At 30.0% G+C, this 13,632-nt stretch overlaps 1 protein-coding gene and 1 non-coding gene across 3 annotated transcripts; both read left to right on the top strand.

Annotated features, from left to right (window-relative positions):
- The first annotated feature begins 746 nt into the window (after window positions 1-746).
- LOC122573884 (lamin Dm0-like) lies at window positions 747-8,506 on the top strand. Of its 2 annotated transcripts, XM_043740825.1 has the most exons (9): window positions 748-1,358; window positions 4,195-4,507; window positions 4,613-4,905; window positions 5,035-5,229; window positions 5,348-5,576; window positions 5,671-5,892; window positions 5,974-6,078; window positions 6,622-6,680; window positions 7,700-8,506. In XM_043740825.1, the coding sequence occupies exons 1-8, from the start codon at window positions 955-957 to the stop codon at window positions 6,643-6,645; spliced, it is 1,785 nt and encodes a 594-aa protein (XP_043596760.1). In that variant the 5' UTR covers window positions 748-954; the 3' UTR covers window positions 6,646-6,680; window positions 7,700-8,506. The 2 variants fall into 2 exon arrangements, with proteins under 2 accessions (XP_043596759.1, XP_043596760.1); XM_043740824.1 differs by lacking the exon at window positions 6,622-6,680 and having other exon boundaries at window positions 747-1,358.
- A 773-nt stretch (window positions 8,507-9,279) lies between these two features.
- On the top strand, window positions 9,280-9,352 carry Trnav-uac. The gene has a single exon. It is a non-coding gene; the product is annotated as a tRNA-Val (tRNA).
- Window positions 9,353-13,632: the final 4,280 nt, after the last annotated feature.

Raw genomic sequence — 13,632 nt, 5'->3', positions numbered from 1 at the left:
TCACATTTTAATCACCGTTATACGTCACAAATCTTACTATCAGAAATCAGAAGTTGTGTGGAAACTCGTTAGCGTTCTTGATTACCTTCAGTATTAAATCATATGAGTAAAATAGATTATTATTATCACATTAAAGTATGCAGAATATTTTAATATAGATATATGATATCTTTTCTTTAAATTAACATTGAATTCTAAATATATGAGTATAAATGCATGAAATTTATAAGCATTGTGAACTGTTTATAGAAACTATTTATTTATATTATCTCTACTTATGTAATTCAAGATTACCGGATAATAAACAACTCGTTATGGTATCCTTGAAATATTTAATCAGATATAAGAAAATCTACATTGTAAAACAACAAAAATGATTTAGCAATAAGATCTAATGTATAAAATTATAATAAGAACTCTTAATTTATATCACTATTTTTATATATATTTAAATTTTACATAACCTCTGTATAAAAAAACTAAATTTAAAATCTGGCAATTTATTTAAATACCAGCAAGTTTTATTATACATATATATAAAATCAAAACTTTCATATTTCCCTTCTTTTTATACAGGTTTTCTAGTAAAAGTCAAAGATGTCGACGCGTTTCACTAGTGGTTAAACGTTCCGCTATTGGCGGGGACTTAGAAGGAAATGACACGCTATTGGTCAGCGAGCGTTGTGTATACTCGGACGTAACCTATCGCTTTGCCTCGTTGCGTTTACTAACGCAATATAAAGATGCACATAAGGAGGTTGCTTCGTTAACGTTGGCGTCACCGCTAAACAGTTCTTCCGTTGACCGAGGCAAGAGGATTTGGGCTTCGGTAGATTTTTAAATTCGCTGAAAGCGTCTTTCACGGACACGGTGTTACTGTGCATCAAATTGATGATTTGATAGTGCCAGGGCGAGTGATAGTGCAATAAAAAAATTGATTTATTGTGAAACAAAATGTCAACGAAGGCAACGAAGAAGAGCACAGCGGCGAGTTCGAGTGGCAACGTGCAGTCGTCACAATTCAGCACGTCAACGCCGATCGGCCAGCGACCAGGGAGTCCTTTGAGTCCGACCCGTTATTCACGTCTTCAGGAAAAGCAAGATTTACAGAATCTAAATGACCGGTTGGCTTGCTACATTGACAAAGTACGACATTTGGAAACCGAGAATTCGAGACTTACGCGGGAGGTACAGACGACCCAGGAGACTATCACCCGCGAAGTATCTAATATAAAATCTATGTACGAGCATGAATTGTCCGATGCAAGGAAACTATTGGATGACACTGCGAGAGAGCGAGCGAAGCTAGAGATTGATACCAAACGGTTATGGGATAATAATGAGGAGCTCAAGTCCACGTAAGTCACATTTAGTTTTATTCTGGTCGAGTGATAATGCGTCTCGGAAATACGTATGAATCGATGCAAGCCTGATTTCAAAGGGACGAGGCCGAGGCGATTGTGAAATTTACGATTTCTTGTAACCAGCATGTCTCATGTTTTAGCGTTGATTCCGGCTATGTTTACGAGCTCGAAACCGTTTGATTTGTATTTATATTTTATGTATATATTGTATATAATTTGCATTTTATTACGTGTTATTTAAAAATATTGGAAAATTAGGGGTATAGATGGAGGTGATCATTCGGAAAGTTATGATAGAGGTATACTTATATTTATAGTTGATAATATATTTTTGCAAATAGTATTATTGTTTCGCAATAAATATTTCCGAAATTTATAAAAATAAATGGTTGATTCTGTAAGGGTTATTTACACACGGCTCATTAGATATATTTTCTATCTGATTTCAACGTTATTTATAAATTTCATATCACCAATTAAAATGTAACGATATTTGAATGAGTTTGCCGAAGAAAATGATAAAATTAATGTTGATACTTAAGAAAAAAATTTTGTTCTCTAATAACAAAGTAAAGTATATTTGTAAATAAAATATATGGAATTGAAAGAAGATAATACATGTTTAAGAAATTATTAGAATTAAATACAAGGATATCAGGAAGTAATGTATTTTATAATTGTCTATTTTTATATTTACAAAATGTATTTCGATATATAGACGTACATTATACTTCAACATTTGCATGTTAGAATTATTATTACTCCTACATTTGCTTGTATACATTAATGAATGGTAAACATGTGTAATGATATGCAAATGCTTTATACATTGGTTCAATGTTAATTTAATGACTCTTAACTTAATTCAGAGTTAAGCCATTGTATATATTTATTGATACAAATTGTTTAGTTACATTTTTTTATTACATGTATTATGCACTTCACTTAAGTGTGCTTCACTATAAGTCAAATGACACTATAAATATTGATTGCTATAACTAGGGTAGATATCTAAGAAACATCAAACATAAATGGGATTTTTATAGTATGTTAATGCAATAGAAATTCATTTATAGCATTTATATAGTTTTATCAAAATATGAGTATAGATATATATTTGTGAAAAGAATTTGTACGTTCGTTTACTTCTCTCTTTTTTTAATTTGTTACATTCTAATCTAAAGAAAATACACCACGAAGTTTGTCTGTAGTAGTTATCTATAGTATTCTTTATAACCGAATATCAATTCCTTATGTTTATTTTTCCGAAATATATATTGCCAGAACGTAGTTGAAAGAAATTTTCAAGAGTATGATGTTCCATTGATAAAATTCGTTATAAAATTTTCGGAATATTTGGGTGTGCCTAACTAACTTGAAACGTGACGTTACTACGAGCGATTGTGTCACGTTTACTATGCGGCGGTGATGTCATCTTCAACCGCATGTATAACCTCGACTAAAAACATTGACCTCCTTTCGAGCAAGCGTTTGAGCAATCGATAAAAATACGAGTAAAACGAGAAACGAGAAGCGGGAAATACATATTACTTTGTTTAACAGGCTGAAAGACAGAAACGAATAAAAATATGTATATATATACATATAGTATGTAGAAATGTCTTTAGATTTATTGTAAACATATATTTAATATTATGAAATATTGAAAATTTAATAGTTTATATTTTTATGAATAAACACAAGTAATAAAATGAAAAACTAATGTTTCGGTTGGACTGAAACTTTGACTCTTTGTAGTTTACATACATAGTATATTTTGAGGAATATCAATATAGTACATATGTATATATTTGCTTGTGTTTTGTTTAACGGAATATCTCCACTATGTTTTTGAACGCGACTGCTGAGGGTTTTAGCGTCCGGATTTATATTCAGCTTTTGTTTATCACAAAGTGTAAGCCAGTCGTTAAAAAATTCGAAATATGTAATATTTTTAATTTTCCCAATCTTTTTTTTATCGAACTTCAAAATTTACTGCAGTTATCATTATGATGAAACTATATGTAACATATATGTATACATACATTGTCAATGTTGGCTATATAGCAGTCATAAAAAAAAATGCTTCTTGGTGAAGGAAGTGACATTGATAGAGTTGTAAAATACTTGTTTTCGTATGATGATCCAAACCTAGCGTTTTTGTGGTAAAATCGTGTCATGGGTAAAATTTATATATGTAGCTTGTAAATTTTAATTCATTCCAGGGAATCGTTTTCAATTTTATATACTTATTTTTTAATTGAATATTTGAATTAGTTTTTTATTTACTACATTTTATTTTATTTATCACATTTTTATATCATATTGATAAATATTATATTTTACGAGTCTAATATACTGTACATTTTAAAATAACGAAATATTAAAACTTTTCGAAACATCGTTGTACAAAATAAAATTCTCGATGTGGGTCGTTGCCTGAAATAGAAACACCAAAGCTCTCTCGTTTTCGACTACCAATGTCTTAAACGATTAAAATTTTTTCATGGAATTTATTATATATATACATACTTAGAAAAGAAATATGAAAAGATTTTTTGTATTATACAATGTCAAATTTAATATTTTTAATACATAAATGGAGAACAATGCATGAGATTGCCCTGTTGAGTTATGAAAGTTTTAGATATTATATTTAAATATAATATGATATTATACATTTTATTATATATAGATTATAATATTTTAATATATTATATTATGATATTAAATATTAATATTATAATATTAAAATATCTAAAATCTATAACTGTATTTTAAATATTTTTTAACTAATAAATTTTGTAAATATTTTCTATGGTTTTCTCAGATTAGATAAAAAGTTAGTGGAGTTACAAGTTGCAGAAAGAAATTCATTATTATATGAAACACGCTATAATGATTTACAATCACAATATAATCAGTGTCAAGCAGAACGTAAAAAGGATACTGAAAGGAGAAATGAACTAGAACAAGAAGTAGAGAAATTGAAGGCATTATTAGAAGATTCCCGTAAACATCTGGGAGAAGAAACTCTACAACGTATTGTTCTTGAAAATAATATTCAAAGTTTAAAGGAAGATATTAGCTTCAAAGACCAAATGTATCAACAAGAATTAACGGAAACACGAACAAAGAGACAGGTTTGTATTTGAGGGTATTTAGTTAGAAAATAACCACATAGTTATAGGTATATTTAGTATAAATGTTTCTGTATGATTGTCCATTTTTACTATATTTTATTCTAGCTTGAAATCTCTGAAATAGATGGTCGTCTTGCTGAGGAATATGAAGCTAAAATGCAAAAGTCTTTGCACGAATTACGAGATCAATATGAAGCTCAAATGCGAGCTAACAGAGAAGAAATTGAATTGTTATATGAAAATAAAATTAAAAATTTGGCAGCCCATGCCCAACGTAACAGTGGAGCAGCAAGTTTAGCTGTTGAGGAATTAAGGCAAACAAGAACAAGGATTGATACACTTAATCAAAGAATCAATGAATTGGAAGCATCAAATAATGCTTTTAGTGCACGAATAAGGTAATTTATTATGAATTAATTGAATTTATATTTTTATGTAATAAATTTTAAGTATTTTAAGCTATTGTACAAGTTGTAATAATTTAAATATAGGATAAATTTAAATTTATTGTACAAATATAAATATAGGGATTTAGAAAATTTACGTGAAAATGAGAAGGCCCGTCACGCAGAAAATGTAGCATCTTTGGAAGCAGAGTTAGCACGTATACGTGATGAAATGGCTCAACAAATACAAGAATATCAAGATCTTATGGATATCAAGGTTGCTCTTGATTTGGAAATTGCAGCATATCGAAAACTTTTAGAATCTGAAGAAGCCAGGTAATACAGTTAATGTTCTATAAAAATATTTATAAATTTTATATATTGTAATACAATGTAGTTACAAGCATTAAATGAAAAAGAATTTTGTAAATATTTCTTATTTATTTATTTACAGATTAAACATCATGCCTGTACAGTCAAGTTCAACAGCGTCTAGTGGTAGGACTACTCCTTCAAGACATACGCCGTTAAGAGGTGGAAAACGAAAACGCACTTTGTTAGAGGAAAGTGAAGAACGTAGTAGTACTGATTATAGTGTATCTGGAACATCTAGAGGGGACATAGAAATTACAGAAGCTGATCCTCAAGGACGATTTGTCAAACTCACCAATAAAGGCAATAAAGTAAGATGTTTAGCACTGAATAAAGTATTTCAGCATGTTCAATAATTCTATCATACTATATTTAACGTTTTCAATTTATTTTTATTTTTTATAGGAAATAGGACTTAGTGGTTGGCAAATTATTCGTAAAGCTGGTTCTCTGGAAACAGTATTTAAGTTCCATCGTACTGCAAAATTAGAAGCAGGTGCAACTGTAATGGTGTGGTCTGCTGATATTGGTGCCACTCATGAACCACCATCAAATATTGTTATGAAAGGCCAAAAATGGTTTACATCAGATATTATGACAACTACACTTCTTAACAACGACGGCGAAGTGAGTATTTCTTACATTTTGTTACTACTGTGTTATTTAATGAATGTAAAGAATATCTTTAATATTTTATTGTTCAAATAGGAAATAGCTACTTCAGAGTGTAAAAGACAACAATTATCTACATCTCTATCCCGACATAGGGAAAACTTGGGTTTTCGACCTTCGGAAGAACTTCACCATCAACAGGTATGTATAGATATGCAGATATAATATTAAGATAGAGATTATAGAATTATACACATTATGATAGTCGATCTTAATTCGGCTTATTCTTTTTTTTATCCAGCTAAACCAAATCTTAAGAGGTTTATTTTCTTGTTTAGGAATAAGTATTAGCGTTATATGTTTTTAAAAATATTTTAATATTATTTTAATCAGTAATGATATCAATAAGAACATTGAAAATATAAGTGAGAAATATCATAAATACGACCTTTAAAAATTGTTACTGTATCAATGTCCATAGTTGCAATGAAAACTTAAAAATCAATTACAAAATAATTAATGATCTTATTATTTTGAAAAATTGTTTCTTTTTTGTAATTGTATTTAGTTAATGAAGACAATGTGGCTATAAAACATTTTGATTTTCTTATCATTTATTTTTATAAAATTCTTATACAAAATTTCTTTAAGTTTTCTTTAAATTGATTTTATTGTTAGATTTAATATTTTAAATATAAAATAAAATCGGGATATGTATCATCAACGAATCTTCTTATTCCATAGAGAAGATATCTCTACCCATATTAAGTGGGCGAGCGAACGGTTCTGATGGGTCAATTTATGTAAGTTTTCTACTTATCGAACGTTAAAATAGTCGTCGATGATCAATGTCATTCGCGCTTTAAGTAAAAGAAATTATTTGCTTTGTGTTTTCTTCTTCACAGCACTTTATTTTCATGCTCACGCTTAACTAAAACATCATGAGTGTTAAGAATATAATGTAATTTTTGGTTAAAATATAAACATCTCATTAGTTAACCACATTGTCTTTAAGATATATATTTAAACAAACTCATCATACATATAAATATACCGTTATTGTTCAACATTTTTCATTATCATCGATATTGTTATTAACACAATACTATTGGTATTCTTACTTATTTATACTTATATCAACTAAAACGTTAAAATACTAAAAAGTTATTAACATATAGTCCATCATTTTATTGCTGTTATATTCACTTATTGAATTGGTTGAAATTTATACGAATCAACATCTTTTTTTATATATAAAAATAAAAAAAATTATTTTTCATTTGTATTTATAGAGGCTTATTAGAAAATTTCGCCGATGTGATGCATGCATAAACATTATTTTAACATTTTTCCAGAAAAGTTTGGTATTAACTAAATGAAATCAGTTGATAGAAATATTCATCAAACGATTTCATCGTTTCAAAAGTACATATATATCATTCGTTAAATTTAATTTACAGAATAAAAGGTTCCATTAAAATATACGAATTGCCTGCGTCAGTAATAAAATAGTTATATATTTCTTACCAATAAAGTAAATATTATGTGCGTGTATATTTTTAATATATGCACGTGTGTATATCTTTATACGCATGTAAGAATAAACGTACAATATTTATTTCTCTCATAAATTTCTTCATAAAAAAATTAACATTCATTAATATTGGCTTAAGATTCTGTAACTAATAATTGTCGAATAATATATATAATGACATAATATAATCACATCATGCCAGTTGGATTCATTGAGCAATCCAATTTTAATTTAGGTATCCATCTTGATATTTTTGTCTACATAAATATGGTCCTTTTTTTGTTTCAGGGTGATCCTCAAGGAGAAGAATTTTGTCGCCTTATGTGAAAATAAGTCCACAAAATAATCTCAAGAATTCTAACAGCACGTTTTTAAAAATGCTTAAAAAAAGGTACACAGAAAAAGCACTTGAGAGAATTTGGTTTAGAAACCAAATCTCAGAAGTTTCATTAATATAAAGAATTCATATAAAGTTTCGAATGATATATTTTGCTTAAGAAAACAATAAAGAAGAGATTAAAAACAGAATTCACGACACATGTTAGTACTTTATATTTATAGAGATATGTACTACATATGAGAAAATATTCTGTAATATAATGTTTAAATCAAACTTAATGAAGAGTTTCACGAAGATTGAAACGATTATTGCATTTACATATTTGCACTTCGTACAAAACTTATTTGTCTGTTATATCAGAGTTGCTGCTTTATTGGATAAGAAGCACGAACAATCTTTTCAGCGAATAACTATTTTTGGCGTACCATTTATTTCTACCTAGTCGTTATCGTGCCTTTTTAAATGTAAAAGAAAGAGATCTTTTTTCTTAGTAGGTAGTAGTATTTATTTTTAAGTACAAACCCGGATGCAATAGGAGCGTGGTGCCCGCCGTATATAATATTCAGATTGATTCGTTTGACAGGAAAATATTTTCTGATATGTATACTGAGTTTTCTATTAATTAATAAGACAAAAAAAAATAGAACTATGTTTATTGCAAAATGTATCAGCTCCGCCATCCGGAACATCATTTTGTTAATTGTATTCGACTTTATACCATTTATACAAGTAATAAAAATCTATAATTAACCATATCCCTATTATCTTTTCTTATAGTCCTTATCTGTCATTAAATTCTATGTAATTTAATCAATACATAATTTATATTTTTCTCTTATATAATAAATTTCAATTTTGCTTTTTGTGTTAAAAATTTAGTAAAAATAATGTGATATCCATTTTTTCAATTTATTCAATGATTTTACTAAGATTTTAATTATTTTATGGTGCATAGTTCTGAACGATCTGTATTACAGAATGTCACGCGATAATTCCTATATTCCCTGTAGCAAATCACAAAGGATCTATAGGAGCGTTCAGACTATCAACATTATTGTCAATATTTAAGGTTCTCAACATTCTATTGACAGTATATATTGATCGCCCAGACTTTAGATGGTCTCTTAATATATATAATAATGTTGAGAATCTTAAATATTGACAATAATATTAACAATAAAATATTGTTCGTTTCAAGATATGTGATTCTTCCCGAGATCGATAGTTCAAAATGTGAGACATGAAGTCCCATTTAATATCAGGCTATTCTATACTTAGTCAATCCCACGGCGTTACAATTATAGAATTTTATCTTTTATCAGCGATGTGCTGCCATCTGGTGGTAACTGGGGTAAGTAATTTTGAATTAAAAATTCCTTAGTTGATTGTTATAATTTCTAATGTTGTATAATTTTTATATTAGATGTTATTTGTAAATAAAAATCTTGTACAATATAATATAAATATATTGGTAAAATAATGGTGGAGTAGATTCATGTTAACAAAAAACTGCATTTCACTACCAGCGGGTTCCGTGGTGTAGCGGTTATCACATCTGCTTTACACGCAGAAGGTCGCCGGTTCGATCCCGGTCGGAACCACATTTACCCTATTTTTTTTTTTAATATCTTCGTTTTACAATTAATAAATATACTTAAAAAACGCCAATCAATAATAGTTGTAGACAGCAAAGGGTAGAAAACACATTATCTTCTTTTGTACCTACTTTATTCTAATACAACCCTTATCACAATTCCAAAATACTGTCCATTAAAGAGAGAAATATATATATATATATAATCTTCACAAATATAGACATAAATCATATTAATCATTATTGAACAACAATTATAAATAAGGGTGTCGTAGCCCTCCTTAACACGTACAACATAATATATTACATTATAATGCAATATAATATAATGAAATGTATTCACTCGTCTTATGGCTTGGAACGAATGAAGAGTTCGTCACAAAATATATAAAGAAAGAAATATAACATTTTCTTCCAATGATAGCAAACAGGAATGAAGACTAAATGACGTTTTTTATACTGTATATAGAAAGTATGGGCAAAACCAGGTTACCTGGTTTCAGTTAACACATCAAAACACCGTGTAAAGACTCTGGAATATAATTCAGTTCTTACCGTAATAGGTTCTTTAAATCCAAGAGTTATAAAAAGCTCAATTCATCAATGCAACACTGAAACTTTTTAACTCGAAATTCTTAAACTTCTATGGATGAAAAATTACGACGTTCTCTGTTCTGCGATTGATTTCTTACTATTGCGAGGTCCAGCCGTGAACGTAACATCATCCGTTGGCCACATATTGCAGCTCTTATCTTAGAAAGATATTAATATGCACCATGACCCGCGTATCCGAGTTTGCCCCATATTTCCTATCATTAAGCTGTCATCGTACTCCTTTTGTTCGGCTTATCTTTACTGTTTCCGTTCTAGCCATCTGGTAACCCACCTGCACCGCATCGCAGCCAACTGCTTCGTTTCTTTAGCATCGTGTAACGAGAGTAAGTCCAGTTTTTAGTCAGGCATCGGCTATTCAGCGCTCCTTTTTCAGCCGGTGTTTTATACTGCGATGACAGGACGGAGAGTAGCGTGGACATCGATGCGTCTTTGAACGATCACGTTTCTTCTTCCTTCTTCTTTTGTTCTTTCTCCTCTCGTTCTACAGAGAATCGCGAAATCGACGTGATCATCAAAGATTCAACTGCGCGTGACGATATGGATCGTCGATACTCATGCGATGTCCACGTTCCATCAAATTTCTCATTTCATGCATCGTGTGTATATAACGCGATTGATATCGCATCGACTCTTTCTGTCAGTGACATTTAAGCGATGACATCCCAAAAAGTACAAAATTACGACGAATTATAATTAGCGACAGGTATTCGACTCTCAGTTTCGAAACGATACCATGTTCTCTGAGACTATCAGAATTCCAGCAACCTGGAATATGATTCGAAACTCTAGAACTCCTGAAAGACTTGGAAGTGTTGAAAGTCGTTTACGATAACACGCGTTTGTTTTCGCGCCTATAGAAGCGGAGACGTGGAATTGGTGCTCGGTCGTTTGTCTTCGAAGCAGACGACTACATGGTAACTTGATTATTCGCTTGGTAATTACACGACGAAGTAGGAAATTGGGTCGAGTGGCGCGAGAATACTTTGGGCCACCTTCGATCTCTAGTTCTGTTCTTCAGTAACTCCTATCCTTGTGCGAGGCGTACTTTGATTAACGTAGCTATCGCTTCCGTGCTTCACGTCTTTTCACACGTCAATCCGCGCGATGAAACAGTACATTGTTTCCACGCTAACGAGAACAAAGAGCTTGTGAAAAATTCCGTCCGGAAGAGAACGCTATTCGACGCAGACAATTTTACTATTATATTGTTTGATCCGTCCGAATGCTACTGTGTGTGAGTTTGATCGAAATCTCACAGGCTAATCATTTGTTTGAATGCTTGTAAGAATTCACGTTATCGACGAATGTCGTCTAACGTTTCTTATCTCGGTCAAGTAGCTTTATTATTAAACAAAACCTGATCGAAAGATATCGCTTTTGGAAGCGGACAGCGAAATTACTTTGATCTTTGTCTACATTGGTGTTTGCCTGCTTGTGCTGCTGCTAATAAGTACTAACGATATTTATCTGATCTAATGAGTCTAGCTCCTAAATATTAGTATAACATTATATGGTACTACGTTATAACGTATAACGTTATGTAGTACTACGATAAACGGTATAACGTTATATAGTATTACGTTATAACGTATAATGTTATATGGTAATTCATTATAACGTATAACGATATGTAGTATTACAATATAGCGTATAACGTTATATAGTATTACGTTATAACGCATAACGTCATGTAGTATTACGATATCACGTATAACGTTGTATAGTATTAAGTTAATACGTATAACGTTATATGGTAATTTGTTATACTGTATAACAATATGTAGTATTACGATATAACGTATAACGTTATGCAGTATTACGATATAACGTATGACGTTATGTACTATTACGATATAGCGTATAACGTTATATAGTATTACGTTATAACGCATAACGTCATGTAGTATTACGATATCACGTATAACGTTGTATAGTATTACGTTAAAACGTATAACGTTATATGGTAATTTGTTATAACGTATAACAATATGTAGTATTACGATATAACGAATAACGTTATATAGTATTATAATATATCAAATAACGTTATATAGTATTACGATATATCGTATAACGTTATGTACTATTACGTTATAGCGTATAACGATATGTCGTATTACCGTATAACACATAACGCTATGCAGTATTACCTTATAACGTATAACGATATGTAGTATTACGTTATAAGGTATAACGTTATATAGTATTACGATATAACGTATAACGTTATGTAGCATTACGATATAACGCATAACGATATGTAGTATTACGGTATAACGTTTAACATTATATGCTATTACGATATAACGTATAACATTACCTACTATTACGTTATAACGCATAACGCTATGTAGTATTACCTTATAACGTAAAACGTTATATAGTATTACGATATAAAGTATAACGTTATGTAGCAATACGACACAACGTATAACGTGATTTAGTATTACGTTATAACGTATAACGTTATGTAGTATTAGATTATAACCTGTAGCGTTATGTAGTACTACGATATAACGTATAACGTTATATGGTGATACGATATAACTTATAACGATATGTAGTATGACGATATAACGTATAACGATATGTAGTATTAAGATATAACGTATAACGGTATGTGCTATTACGTTGTAACGTATAACGTTATGCAGTATTACATTATACCGTATAACGTTATATAGTAATACGATATAACGTATAACGCTATGTAGCATTACGATACAACGTATAACACTATGTAGTATTACGATATAACGTATAACGTTATGTACTGTTACGTTATAACGTAAAGCGTTATGTAGTATTACGTTATAACGTATGACAATATATAGTTTTACATTATAAGGTATAACGCTATGTAGTATTACCTTATAACGTATAACATTATATAGTATTACGATATAACGTATAACGTTATGGAGCATTACGATATAACGTATAACGATATGTAGTATTACGGTATAACGTATAACGTTATGTAATATTACGTCATAACGTATAACGTTATGTAGCCTTACGATATAACTTATAACGTTGTATGGTATTGCGATATAACGTATAACGCTATGTAGCATTACGATACAACGTATAACGTTATGCAGTATAACCTTAGAACGTATAACGTCATATGGTAATACGATATAACGCATAACGATATTTAGTATTACCTTATAACGAATATCGTTGTGTAGTAATACGATATAACGTATAACCATATCTAGTCTTACGTTATAACGTATAAGGTTATGTAGCATTACGATATAACGTGTAACGTTATGTAGCATTACGATTTAACGTTTAACGATTTGTAGTATTAAGATAGAACGTATATTGTTATGTAGTATTACGTTATAACGTATAACAATATATAGTATTACATTATAACGTATAACGCTATGCAGTATTACCTGATAACGTATAACGATATGTAGTATTACGATATGACGTATAACGTTATATAGTATTACGATATAACGTATAACGGTATGTAGCATTACGATATAACGTATAACGTTATGTAGTATTACGTTTTAACGTATAAGGTTATGTAGTATTACGATATAACGTATAACGTTATATGGTAATACGATATAACGTATAACGTTATGTACCATTACGATATAACGTATAAAGTTATGTAACATTACGTTACAGCGTATAACGTTATGT

The sequence above is a fragment of the Bombus pyrosoma genome, linkage group LG12 (assembly GCF_014825855.1).
Source record: "Bombus pyrosoma isolate SC7728 linkage group LG12, ASM1482585v1, whole genome shotgun sequence".
In the NCBI taxonomy this organism is placed as follows: Eukaryota; Metazoa; Arthropoda; class Insecta; order Hymenoptera; family Apidae; genus Bombus; species Bombus pyrosoma.
This window is presented reverse-complemented; position numbering and strand designations above follow the sequence as displayed.